The sequence below is a fragment of the Miscanthus floridulus genome, chromosome 1 (assembly GCF_019320115.1).
Source record: "Miscanthus floridulus cultivar M001 chromosome 1, ASM1932011v1, whole genome shotgun sequence".
Taxonomy (NCBI): Eukaryota; Viridiplantae; Streptophyta; class Magnoliopsida; order Poales; family Poaceae; genus Miscanthus; species Miscanthus floridulus.
Genome location: NC_089580.1, coordinates 41,907,482 through 41,921,424, shown reverse-complemented (window position 1 = coordinate 41,921,424; position 13,943 = coordinate 41,907,482). Strand labels below are relative to the sequence as shown.

Genomic DNA, 13,943 nt, shown 5'->3' with positions numbered 1-13,943 from the left:
CCATTTATTATTATTACTGTAAATACTGGTGGAAAAAGTAATACCCATACCGTCTGTCATTCATGGTTGGTGGACCCACCCCCGAACGTGCTGCTGTTACTCCCTAAGATTGCTTCGGGTGACGGAGAGCCGGGTGACGGAGAGCTGAGGCTGAAACCATATATAGGATTGTGAATTATTATTGTTGGTTGATTTGATGTGAGAAAAAAATACTGTTTTGGCTGAAAATTTATGATTATTTACGACCAAACGAACAGATCGTAGGATTGTGAGATACATGCTTAAATCGTGCATCTAGTCATGTTTGGTTATCTTTATTGTTGGTTCAATACGAGTTGTGATCTTGTTTGGTTGTATGCATGGATAAGAGTTTTGAGTGTGTGATACATGGGCCCTTATACCAAAGGTGTATCGTGTCGTCCTGCATCGCAAGGAAAGTGAAAATTGAGAAGACGAAACCGTACGGGATAGTAGAGGACAGCAAAATGAAACGAAGTAGACAAAGCGTGCGAGGCAGAAAACTAAACACGTTGAAGCAGTCAAATGATGCCTAGTTCGGTAACCGATCGGTCCCTCCGTGCCTTGTCTTGGAAACGAGTTTCACACGCGCCGGCTCACGCTTCTTGTGTGCCATGCGCCCATGCCGCCCGGCTTACCATCTCCCCGCTTAATAATAATAATAATCCACGAAAATTATTACCCTACTTCTTGACTTATCACTTGACTGCACTACTAGATTCGCTGCCTCTCAGAAACCTATATAATATTTCTGTTTCGAAATGGAATGTATGTTCACACAACTAAAACTCATGTTTGGTGAAAGAACTTGCAACGTGACCGTTTCGCGCACTATTGGAAACTACCATTTTCTACATCGACTATCGTAACAATAATTCATAAAAAGCTCATATCCATATTGGTACCGCCACAGTTATTTGCACGGACGTCGGATCGAAATTTACACGACTTTGAAAACACGGATCGCGAGACAAAAGAGTGTCCATGGAGAACCTCATTTTTAAAATTCATCTCAAAACCCCCTAATCTCTACTTAAAAAACTCGCAAAAAAAAGCCCCCATTTGGAAGCAAAACGTCCAAGAAAGCATAATAAAGCCGCCCACCCTCCCCTCTCCCACTCCAACCATCTCCCCTTCCCCCTTCTCTTCTCGCGCAGCCAAACGTCTCCGCCTCCTCTCCTTCCCCTCGCCGCCGCGCTCGCCAGGCAGCCACCCCCTATTAATTCTCCTCCTCTTCCACTTCCACGTCCACCACTCCGCACGCCTAGACGCACAAGCTTCACCTCCTCCTCTTCCTTCGACGTCGTGCGGCTCGCTTCGCCTACTTCCTGCCGTTCCTGTCTGTGCCGAGACACGCAAGGCAGAGCCGACTCGGGGGAGAGCACTAGAGCAGAGCACCCAGCGGCCAAGGAAGGAAAGAACAGCCAGCGTCATGTCCGTGCGAGTGGCGTCCGTGCCGGCGGCGACGAGGGCCGCGGGCGGCGTGGCGCCGTGGCCGTACCTGGAGCACATGGCGCGGTGGGAGCGGCGTCAGCTGTTCCTCCGGAGCTACCACTTCTCCCGCGACGCCGAGTCGCCGCGGTCCCCGCGCGCGCGCCCCAGGCGCGTTGTCTGGGCGGGGCTCCGCAGCCTGCGCCGCGCCGCGGCCACGGGCCTCCGCCGCCTCCGCGCGCGCCTCCGCCTCTGCTTCGGCTGGGCCACCCGCCGCCGCGGCTCCTCCTCCTTGCCACGCCGCTCCACCGCCGGCGGCCTCCGCTACGGCCGCCTCTCCGGCGCCGGCAAGGCCCGCGCCGCCGCCGAGTCCGTCTTCTTCTGGTAGCTGCGCCGGCGCAGAGCACTGCACTGCACAGGCGTGTGCGTGTGCGACCTCGAAGCATTCTTTGCTTCGTCTCCTTGGTTGGCGTGTGTGAAACGGAGATGAGCTTACTTAGACAAGAATTAGCTGGTGCATGTTAACCTTCTACTGCTGTTCTGTGGAGTGCTTGCTTAAACTAGCAGTATTATTGCCTAATTAGAGAGGACAAAGAGTGTTAATTAATTATTAGTGGGGGGTATTAAGGGTGTTCTTGTTTTTTGGTTATTTTTTTCTTTCATTTTTCATCGCAACTCGCTCCTGTCTCGTCTGAATATATCTTGCTGAAATGCAGGGGAGTGTCTCTGTCTGTGCTCTGTTCTTGGTTCCCCTGTTCTTCTTGCCTCGCAAATTGCAATTGCGCATGGAGATTTCAGTGTCAGTGAGGTGTTTTATGTTGTTGTCTGTGTGGCCCATGTATGGTCTACGACTACGAGGCATGTGGATGGGATGGCACCAAACAAAAGCAAATCCACCACACTACAAATACAAAATGTGAAATCTTTGGGGGCCGCTACCGCTAGATGGATAGGATTCTTCAATTATGCAGGCAGGATGAGAGTATGAGAAGAACGATGTCCTCTTTGCAGTTGCAGGGAGACCGCCAAGAACGAAAAGTCCAAGCCCTGAAGCCCTCCATTTCATCAGGTCTAAAAAGCAGGTGGTTTTGATCTCCGAAGCAGGTGTGGTGGTGACTCATGACTGGTGAGGCGAGCCACGTTTCGTGTCCAGCTTTATTTCAAGCGCGTGTCGCGGTCAAAAGACAGCGGCCAGCAGCAGGGTTTTGCAATTCAGTTTTGCTGCCTTCCGTGCCATTGCCCATGCGAGGGCGATGTGGCCGATGGCCAATGCAGCAGCTGCTTTCTCACCTCTCCAAACTTTCCACGACGCCCCCTTTGGCTTTGCTTTCTTTCCCACGTCAGCTTCTCCCTTCCAAGAATTAACAATGCGGATTCCGTGTCAGATTGGGAACTCAACCCCATATCTGCACCTCTTGAATTTGCCTGCCCTGCCGCTGCCAGCACCAGCATTTAGCATTGATCTGATGATCTCAAAGAAACAGGCAAATTATGTAGAGAAAACAGCAGGCGAAAACTGAACCTTTGCCAGCCATTGTTGACTGACTGACCGGCAAAAACTTCATTCGTCGGCATGATGAGTATCTTCAGTACAGGTCTGAAGGAAGATCAGATCGTCCGGTGCCATCTTAAAACCGCCTTTATGGTTTTGTATAATACATACATGCAGTGGTACCGTAGTGTACCAGCACCGGAAATGGAGTAATAATGCAAAGAACTAATGGGGTCTTGTACTCCTGTCCATCTGGTAGCGTTTGCCCCCACAATGCCCACAACCACCCACATCATGGTGCAAATTCTTCTTATCAAGTGCTTTCATTTTATATTTGTCTAACCCTGCACTGCATCTAGTGTGCTAGTAGTGCTTAGTGCTAAGTGGGATTCAGTTACTCTCACTGATGATCACAACTGATCGCCATGATTGCGCTGGTCCATAACAATAAAAAAGAGCAGACGCTGGATTAATCGAGGTGGATTTGTGCAGTGCTAATTGAAGCCGTAGGCCGTAGCCGTGGGCCCGTCACTGCAGCGTCCCCACCATGGGAGCTACTAGTTCTGTTCCTGCATGGGTTCCCAATCAACATGACCCGCTTAATCAGACTGGGATGAGTGACTCGATGGTTTGTTTGCTCCTGGAGGGAATGCGATGCCACCGTGGTCCAGAAGATATGGTCGAGAGGCTTCGACGTTGATATCTCTTCTCCTGCCGAGCTCAGTTTCTCACTTGCTTCTCTGGACGGGGTGTGTTTTATTTGAAACGGTGACAAGACCGAGTGAGCTATTGCGTGATGATAAAAGTAGCAGTAGTCTAGAAGCGCTCAGCTCAGAAGATATTTTGGACTTTGGAGAGACAACATTCGAATCCGAAAGGTAAGCTACTGGGTAGAAAAGGGGACGGTTTTGAAACTGTGAGTGCGGTAGCTACGGATAGAATATATACCTCCTCCTCGCTTTTGTGATATCCAAATGAGTAATCTGCTTGCGGCACTTTTGGGTGAGCTACTGCTGTAAGAGACGAGCCAGATTTGAGTGTGCTGCTGTCGTTGGAGCCGAATTTTTTATTTTTTAGCTTTTTTTTCGAAAGTTTCTCATAAATAGACTCCTAGCGGAAAGAATTCAGAAAATAGACCCTAGCTCGGCGCCATCGATGCTGGCGCCGAGCTCGGCTCCAGCGTCCCTGACGCCGAGCCCCTGGACTGGGGCGAACTTACATGGAACGAAGCTCGGCGCCAGCCACTCTGGCGCCGAGCTCGGCGCCAGCATCTACGGCGCCGAGCTCAGCGCCGTTGACGCTGGCGCCGAGCATGCAGTTTTAGGATATATAAAATTTTGGCTTGTTTTACCGTGAGATGGATATATAAAATTTTGACTAAGTCCCTAAATTTACCATAAGATGGACATGCTGAAATTTGTGTTCGATGTGCTTGCTAACCATCGGCCTCACCAAACATAGGGCTCCAAAGGGCAAGGTCAACCCTTCTGTTCTGCTTGCGCATCAATCGACCCATCGACAGACTGGTCTGGTATTCAGCCCTGCCCGTCTGGGACGGCACACGGACGACAAGGCATGGCCCTGCCCGCCCAGCTGCATGTCCCTGATCCAGCGGATTCTTCTTTCCTTCCTCCCCCTCTGGCGTAATCTGGCCCTCTGGCCTCTGCTGTAAAATCACGCACGTCGTACTTTGCTATTCACGCGTGCGTCTGATGATCTGATCTGGTCTCACTCGTCTGGTGACTGGTGTTGTCCAGAGGCCAGAGCATATATTCCAAATAATGCTGCAGTGCCAGAGGACAGTTACAAGATCTGCACGCGGCCGGTAGAGTATCGGCATCTAAAAATGGTACCTTTTAGCAAAGCCGGTACCGGCGCGCGGATTAGTTTATTTAGCCACAAAGTTCTTCACCAGCCCCGGCTCGTCCGTCGTCATTTGACCAAGATTCTTCCCGGGCCGCCTCGAATTCGAATCGACCTGACGACGCACGTCATTAACGGTGCCTAAAACTGCATGCTCGGCGCCAGCGTCAACGGCGCCGAGCTCGGCGCCAGCATCTACGGCGCCGAGCTCGGCGCCAGAGTGACTGGCGCCGAGCTTCGTTCCATGTAAGTTCGCCCCAGCCCAGGGGCTCGGCGCCAGGGACGCTGGCGCCGAGCTCGGCGCCAGCATCGATGGCGCCGAGCTAGGGTCCATTTTCTGAATCCTTTCCGCCGGGGGTTTATTTGTGAGAAACTTTCAAAAAAGAGCTAAAAGGTAAAAAATTCGGTCGTCGGAGCTGCCACTGTGTAGAAGCAGTAGCTGTGCAAAAATTAGTTTGCTTTGGAAGAGCAACTAATTTAACGAACGTGTTGAAAATAGCAATACATGCTTGGGAACTTCTATAAAGATCTTGAGATTACAAGAGGGAAGATTTGTCATGCAAAATTCTAGAGCTAATTAACTTCATGTATCAATCATGCTATTTCTATCAAACAAATCACTATAATGTTTTAAGGTGCTCAATCCAGTCCAAGCTTGTCTCTTTTACAGATCTAACCCTATCCTTCCATAATTCGTGATCTTTTGTTCTATGTGTGTTGATATATTTTTTTCTTTACTATAAGCTCTGGCATCTAAGTTTAATTGCGAAAAACAACGATGAAGGGGGGTTATGACTTACTAACCGACAATGATGTTGATTCTGTAGTACCGTCGAGTGTCAGCCTCTTGTACCTATCAAACAACGTACATTTCAATATTTTTCTCATTTTGTCAAACATTTCTCTAAAGCACTTTGGCTTCACCAAAGAAGCCACTTTTACACAAGAGCTAGAGCCAGAGTTGTTTTAGGAGCATGAGCCCTACCAAATAGACAATTACATAATATTAGGTCTAAGGATCTTACTTTGTGTTAGCCCAAGACGAATGTGACTTTTCCTTTGAACTTTACGGTCCATAGTCTTATACCAATTCTCTCATTTGCGTAGATCATACTATTTCCTCGTAGCATCTCTAATAGTTCCTGAAACCAACTCCCAATCTTAGTGTTTTAGCCGGGTTAAAAAAAGCTCTCTCCAACAACTCCTTGTTCAAACTCCTAATGTTTCCATACTTCAAAAAACCAATCAATACGCATGGAAAGACCTGTGTGGAAGGGTGACTTCTCCCGACGTTTGTTCCTGCTCCCACCATTTCTTTACCCTAGTTCTTGGCATGCCCTAGCTACTATTGGAGGTCTCTGGACGGCCACAGCTAGCATGGCCCTGCCTGCCTAGCTATCACTGGTGGTGGCCGACTGCTACCTGGCTGTTGCTTGCTATGGCTGGTTGGGAGCGGTTGTGTCCGGCTGGGGCTTGGGGATGGCCGCCGACTAGTTGTGGTTGGTTGTGGCTGGCTAGGGAAGACTATTGATCGGTTGTGGCCAGCTGAGGCAGCTAGGGATGGCGGTCGACCGATTTGTGGCCGGCTGGGCCATGCTTGAGTGTGGTTGGGGGCGGCCGTGTGGTAAGGCTATGGGCAATTTGAGACCCAACGAATGTGCTCCATTGATTTACCAATCGTTTTTTTAAGGAACTAAGAGCATCTCCAATAGTTCCATAAAAAGGATTGGTAAATTAATGGGTTTTCTAAGTCACTAAAAAGTAGGGAGCATATTTTTTGCCTTTCTGCAATTATTTCCAATATCTCACTCATAAAAGATAGAAACCAATTTTGCATCCCAAACCATTTTCGAATCTCCCTGTCACTTTTATACTTTTTCTCTCGTATATTTGCACGGTTCTTTCACCTCTTTCCCACATCCTTCCACCTCCGGATTAGAGGATGGAGACGTGCGTGTATTTTTATTTTTGTCCGATTATAGATCAGTTTCCCCAAGTGTGGAAAGATTGAGTTGAGAAGATGGATGCTTGCACGTATATTATTTCGTCTGATTGGATCATGTGGAAAGTTTTTCAGGGTTGAGAAAAGGAGTTGGAGAGAGAGTTTTTTTATATAAAAAAAAGATCTTGCCAAAAAATTATCAAGATTGAAGGTGCTCTTTTTTTTAAGGTCACCGTTTGTGTGTGGGTGGGTGTGGGGGGGGGGGGGGATCCCCACCTGAATTTGTATTAAATTGCTCATATGGAGGTGCTCTTATAGTTTCCACATTTCAAAAGCCACCATTACGAAAACCTCCATAAAGAAGACATGAGCAATCTTGAAATAAAATCTACTCTTTAGTTCATATTTAACTTTATCTGACTTTCAGCCTTGTGTTACCATTCACCTTGTCGCTGAATCCTAATGTACGTGTCACAATAAGGTTTGAAAGATCATATGCTCATTGGGATATAGACCCCAAAGACGTACAAAGAAAACTAAATCCTGCGGTTTGTTTGTTTATCTCTGAAGAGCACTGACTTGCAATCCTTACACATTAGACTATCAATACTGGCTTGGAAGTATGGGATTTGTGCTGGTGCAAACAACCGTCATTCGATCATCAGAATGCCCTTGGGGCTTCAGATGAAAATAAGTGAAGATAATCACGAGTACGAACTGATTAATTTACTGGCATTCCACTATCACGTGAAAACCTGACAATCAAATCACTAGTAGAGAACAGACCTTTGATCTAAGGGCCAAATCAGGCTCTAGTCCCGGGAAATATTGCGCCCGGGACTAGAGAGACCTTTAGTACTGGTTGGTGGCTCCAACCGGGACTAAAGGTCTCTGCCCAACGGCTCCTGCGCCAGGCCGTTGTGGCAGGGGACCTTTAGTCCCGGTTGGAGCCACCAACCGGGACTAAAGGTCGACCTTTACTCCCGGTTGGTGGCTCCAACCGGGAGTAAAGCTCTTGTCCCGGCTAGTGGCGTGGCCCGGGACTGGAAAGTGACCTTTAGTCCCGGTTGGATCCACCAACCGGGACTAAAGGTCCCCCCCTATAAATCCTGCTGGCCGTCTTCTTCCTCCCCGAGCCCGTCCGAGAGCTTCAGTTCAAATTTAAGCAGTGTTCTTGCTCTTTCTCCATCCATTCTTCAATTCCTCCATCGATTTCTTCGATTCCTCCGTCGATTCTTCGGTTCTAAAGGTTATCAACTTCATACTCTCATGTTTCACCATTGTCTTATCTCATTTTGTTCACTATATATATATATGGTTCTTTATTGTGGTTTTTTTCATTTGTAAGCAATTTGAGCTCAAAATCACTTCAAGCTTGCATATTTACATGAAGGAAAGTTAAAGTAGCTATTAAAAACTAGTATTCACCGTTCATTTGTAGCATGCATAGCACACTTCATTGTTTAGAGATATAGAGAATTTTAGACTTTTTTTAATTTTATTTGTTTATAAAATAAGAAATTTATAGTGTATTAAAAATGAGTATAGAGAGTAGATGGCAACTGCTTCCGGGTCCTCAGCCTCTCATGGGTTTCCAAAGCGACTTAGGCCGGGCCTCCCACTCATTGCATACGGTAAGTGTTGTGATGAGACAAAGATTGTGATGGAGTAACGAGTGAAGAAGGAGGGTCCCAACAAGGATCGCATTTTCTACAAGTGTCCGGATTGTAATGTGAGTTATTTTATCGTATTTAATGACTATGGTTAGTTTATACCTATTTTCATGATGGTTGTGATTAAAGTTCTAATTTTCTGTTTTAATTTCAGTGGGATGGCACTAGATGTTCAGGCTTCTACTGGGAGGAAGAGTATGTTGAACTCGTGCAAAAATATCTTGCACAACAGGTAGATATGACGGCTAATGAGGCAGTGATCCAGCCGAAAAAAGCCCAAAGATGTTGAACAAACGAGGGATCTGTCTGTTTTAGTTGGGATTGGTCGTGAAATCCTTGTGCTGCTAAAGTGCATTTTAGCTTTAGTGTTTTTAGTGGTAGTTGAGATTGTCTACATTGTAGCGAGGCTTTCTTAAATTTATAGCTTTTGTGGTGGTATGCATGTTGTATAATTAACTAATTATGTTCTAACTTTTAATACAATATTTATGTCATGTAATGCAGATGAGTCGGCATTGGATGTACCCCCAAGAGTTCATGGACGGTGTGCATTCTTTGTTACGTGCGACCGAGGCAAACAAACATGATGGTTTCATGTGCTGTCCATGTGCCGTATGTAAGAATACGATGGAATATGCTAACTCAAAGACTCTTCATTCACACTTGTTCAAGTCGGGTTTCATGCCAAACTATATTTATTGGACGAAGCACGGAGAAACCGGAGTTGTAATGGAAGAAGGTGAAAAAGAACAATGGGGCAATGATGACATTTTTGCTGAATATGGTGCCTTCAATGATACTGCAATGGGGGAAGCTGAAGAAGAGATGGGGGCAAAGGAGAAGCCCGCTGAAGAAGAGGTGGGGGCAGAGGAGAAGCCCGCTGAAGAAGAGGTAAGGGCAGAGGAGGAGCCCACTGACGATCTTGGTCAGGCCATTCGTGACGCACAAAGAGAATGCGAAAGTGAAAAGGAGAAGATCAAGTTCGACCACATGCTAGAGGATCACAAGAAATTGCTATACCCAACTTGTGATGCGGGGTAGAAAAAGTTAGGTATCACATTGGAATTGCTGCAATGGAAGGCAAAGAATGGTGTATCTGACAAGAGATTCACGGAGTTACTAAAAATCCAAAAGAAGATGCTTCCGAAGGATAACGAATTGCCCAGCACTACGTACGAAGCAAAACATGTAGTCTGCCCTTTAGGATTAGAAATCCAGAAGATACATGCATGTCCTAATGACTGCATCCTCTACCGTGGCACGAAGTACGAGAAGTTAGATGCATGCCCTGTATGTCACGCGTCGCGGTTTAAGATCAGGCGAGATAACCCTGGTGATGTTGAGGGCGAACGTCCCAAGAAGAAAATCCCTGCCAAGGTTACGTGGTATGCTCCTATAATACCACGCTTGAAATATCTTTTTAGAAACAGAGACCATGCAAAGTTGTTGCGATAGCACAAAGAAGACCATAAGGTAGATAATATGTTGAGACACCCCACTGATGGGTCCCAGTGGAGAGCAATCGATAGAGAATTCCCCGAGTTTGCAAGTGACGCAAGAAACTTAAGGTTTGCTTTAAGTATGGATGGTATGAATCCTTTCAGGGAGCAGAGCAGTAGTCACAGTACTTGGCCTGTTACTCTATGTATCTACAACCTTCCTCCCTAGTTATGCATGAAGCGTAAGTTTATTATGATGCCGGTGCTCATCCAAGGCCCAAAGCAACCTGGCAACGACATCGATGTGTACCTGAGGCCACTAGTTGAAGAACTTCTACTTTTGTGGAACAAGCCAGGTGTACGCGTGTGGGATGAGCACAAGCAGGAGCACTTTGACATGCGAGCATTGTTGTTCGTAACAATCAATGATTGGCCAGCTCTAAGTAATCTTTCAGGACAATCAAATAAGGGATATAATGCATGCACGCACTGTTTCGGTGACATGAAAGGTATATTCTTAAAAAAGTGTCGCAAGGTCATGTACCTTGGGCATCGATGATTTCTTCCTGCAAATCACCCCGTAAGAAAGAAAGACAAGCATTTTAAAGGTAAGGCAGACCACCAGACCAAGCCTCGCAACCGAACTAGTGAGGATGTCCTCGATATGGTCAATGATGTGAAAGTAATATTTGGAAAGGGACCTGGCAGCCAACCTATTTCGAAGGACGCCAACGGTCACGCACCCATGTGGAAGAAGAAGTCTATATTTTGGGAGCTACCCTATTGGCAAGTCCTAGAGGTTCGCGACGCGATCGACATGATACATCTGATGAAGAATCTTTGTGTGAACCTACTAGGCTTCATGGGCGTGTATGGGAAGCCTAAGGACACAATTGAAGCACGACAGGACCTGCGGTGTTTGAAAGAATGAGACAACCTGCATCCAGAGAAGACAGATGATGGACGCCAGTACTTAAGTCCTGCCAGCAACACTCTTAGCAAAGAAGAGAAGGACAACTTGTTTGAATGCCTAGATAGCATTAAGGTACCGTCTGGATTCTCCTCGAATATAAAGGGTATAATAAATGTGCCAGAGAAGAAATTTGGATACTTAAAGTCCCATGACTGCCACGTGCTCATAACTCAATTGCTTCCAGTTGTATTAAGAGGAATTCTACCGCCAAATGTACGTCTAGCCACTGTAAAGCTATGTGCATTCCTCAATACAATTTCTCAGAAGGCAATCGATCCAACGGATCTAGCGAAACTACAGAATGATGTGGTTCAATGTCTTGTCAGCTTTGAGTTGGTGTTCCCTCCTTCCTTCTTTGATATCATGACACACCTCCTAGTTCATCTGGTCAAGGAGATTACTATTCTTGGTCCTGTGTTCCTACACAACATGTTTCCCTTTGAGAGGTTTATGGGAATCCTAAAGAAATATGTTCACAACCGTGCTCGGCTAGAAGGAAGCATCACCAAGGACTACATAACAGAGGAGGTCATTGAGTTCTGTGTTGACTTCATTCCCGATATTAACCCGATTGGTGTTCCTGAATCACGGCACGAGGAGAGACTAAGTGGAAAGGGGACACTAGGGAAGAAAACATATATTGGTAAGGGTGATGATTATTTCAATAAAGCACACTACATAGTTCTATAGAACTCCTCCTTGGTAGATCCGTATATCGAGACACATAAGAACCTCCTCCGATCTGAGTTCTCAGGGAAGTCTGAAGCATGGATTACACGTCAGCACATGGAAACTTTCAGCGACTGGTTGCGAAAAGAATGTCAGGGTGATGAGAGTATTGATGAGGAGCTGTATTTGTTGGCTAGGCAGCCATCGTGGCATATCCTCATATACAAAGGGTACGAGATAAATGGGAATACATTTTACATAGTAGCACAAGATAAAAGGAGCACCAACCAGAACAGTGGTGTCCGCATAGATGCCACCAACCCTAGTGGGAACAAGCAAATATACTATGGCCGCATAAAGGAGATATGAGAACTAGACTATGCATCTCATTTTAAGGTACCTTTGTTCAAGTGCTAGTGGGTAAAGACGACTGGAGGCGGCGTAGTAGTCGACAACCAGTATGGAATGACAACAGTGGACCTCAACAATATTGGGTACAAAGGCAAACCGTTTGTCCTTGTGAAGGATGTGACTCAGGTGTTCTATGTCAAGGACATGTCTACAAAACCGAAGAGAGGGAAAACGACAACCACCCAATCAATGATGAGCCAAAGCGCCACATAGTTTTTTCAGAAAAAAGAAACATCGTTGGAATCGAAGACAAGTCAGACATGTCAGAAGATTATGAAAAGGATGATCGAATTTCACCCTTCACAGTGAACAAAGACCCTAGCATCTAGCTAAACGATGAGGACACTCCATTGTTACGGCGCGATCATAACCATGGGACATACGTCAAGAAGAAGTTCATTACTGTGCCCGCTTGATATATATATTGATGTTCAATAGTGTGTATTAGAGATATTATGTAATAATTGTGAATTTATGTTTGATGTTGAATTATGTCACGTTGAAATGATGTGAAAACAAATTTATGTTTGATGTTGGGATTATGTCAAGTTGAAATGATGTGAAAACAAATTTATGTTTGATGGTGGGATTATGTCACGTTCAAATGATGTGAAAATAAATTTCTAGTCGAAACACAAGAGTTTTTCTGAATTTAATTAAACACTATATTTTTGCATTATCGAAATAGTAATTTAAACACTATATTGTGTTTTAAAACTTGTTAAAAAAATTAAAACTTTAGGTCATATAATTTTCCTGTGTGCAATAAAGCAAAATAGAATCTATATTTTTTAAAAATATTTTTATGTCTTTTATTTAATTTTCTATGAAATTAACTATCCTTTTATCATTTGTGTCAAAAGAAATATATTAAAATCCTAATGAATTGGCGGGTAGCGAAACTGCAGTTTGGCTGCCCGTTAAAAACCTTTAGTCCCGGGCACCACCACCAGCCGGGACGCCACCACCAGCTGGGACTAAAGGTGCGACCTTTAGTCCCGAGCGTTAGTCTCGGCTGGTGGTGGCGCCCGAGACTTAAGGTCCTCTCCCTTATATAGCCTCTGCGCCCGCCTCGGCCCCTCTTCTTCCTCCTCCCCACTGCCGAGCCAAGCCCTAACAGACCCGCCGCCGCTCGTCCGATCCGCCGCCGACGCCGCACCTCGCGAGCGCCCGCATGCACACCAGCGCCCCACCGCCCCGACGTCGCACGCCCTGGCTAAGCGCGCTTGCCGACGCGCCGCCCCCCGACCACCTCGGCCCGGTGCCCCGATGCCCCACTGCCTCGACGCTCGGCCCCGACGCCACACTACGGCCCGGCCTGACGCCGCGCCATGCCCTTGACGCTGCCCCTAACGCACACCGCCCCTGACGCCCGATGCCATGCCGCCCCTGATGCCACGCCACCCCTAGCGCCCGACGCCACGCCGCCACTAATGCCGCGCGTGCGGCCCTGACGACTCCACCCCGACCCGGCTGGCCACGACGCTCACACCGCCACCGACGCACCCAGCCCAGCCACTGACACCGCCCTCGTCATCAGTGCCTCCGGACGCCCATCACCACCGACCCCTACGTACGTTGATCGTCACCGTCGACCTCTATGTATGTCGATATGTGTTTGTATATGATATATGCAGAGGAACGCCTCGTTGTGTTGTATGCGGAGCAACGCCGTTATTGTGTTGTATATAGAGCAATGCCACTTCATTGTGTTGTATGCGGAGCAACGCCGCCTCGTTGTGTTGTATGCGGAGCAACGCCGCCTCGTTGTGTCGTATGCGGACTTAGATTTATTTTGTTTATGACTTATTGTACATATATGACTTGTTTATATATATGACTTGTTTATATATGTGACTTAGATTTATTTTGTTTATGACTTATTGTACATATATGACTTGTTTATATATATGTGTGACTTAGATAAATTTGTATATGACTTATTGTATATATATGACTTGTTTATATATGTGACTTAAATTTTGTTAAATTTGTTAGATATGGCTGCCCCGGAAGACAACATGGAGGAAGA

The 13,943-nt window shown here is 46.5% G+C and overlaps 1 protein-coding gene across 1 annotated transcript; it reads left to right on the top strand.

The window, feature by feature from the left end:
• The first annotated feature begins 1,137 nt into the window (after positions 1-1,137).
• LOC136480894 (uncharacterized) lies at positions 1,138-2,233 on the top strand. The gene has a single exon (XM_066478328.1). The coding sequence runs from the start codon at positions 1,451-1,453 to the stop codon at positions 1,835-1,837; it is 387 nt and encodes a 128-aa protein (XP_066334425.1). The 5' UTR covers positions 1,138-1,450; the 3' UTR covers positions 1,838-2,233.
• Positions 2,234-13,943: the final 11,710 nt, after the last annotated feature.

Bases quoted from the DNA above. Each gene is read 5' to 3' on its own strand.
- LOC136480894 (XM_066478328.1), top strand. From the start codon at position 1,451: ATGTCCGTGCGAGTGGCGTCCGTGCCGGCGGCGACGAGGGCCGCGGGC.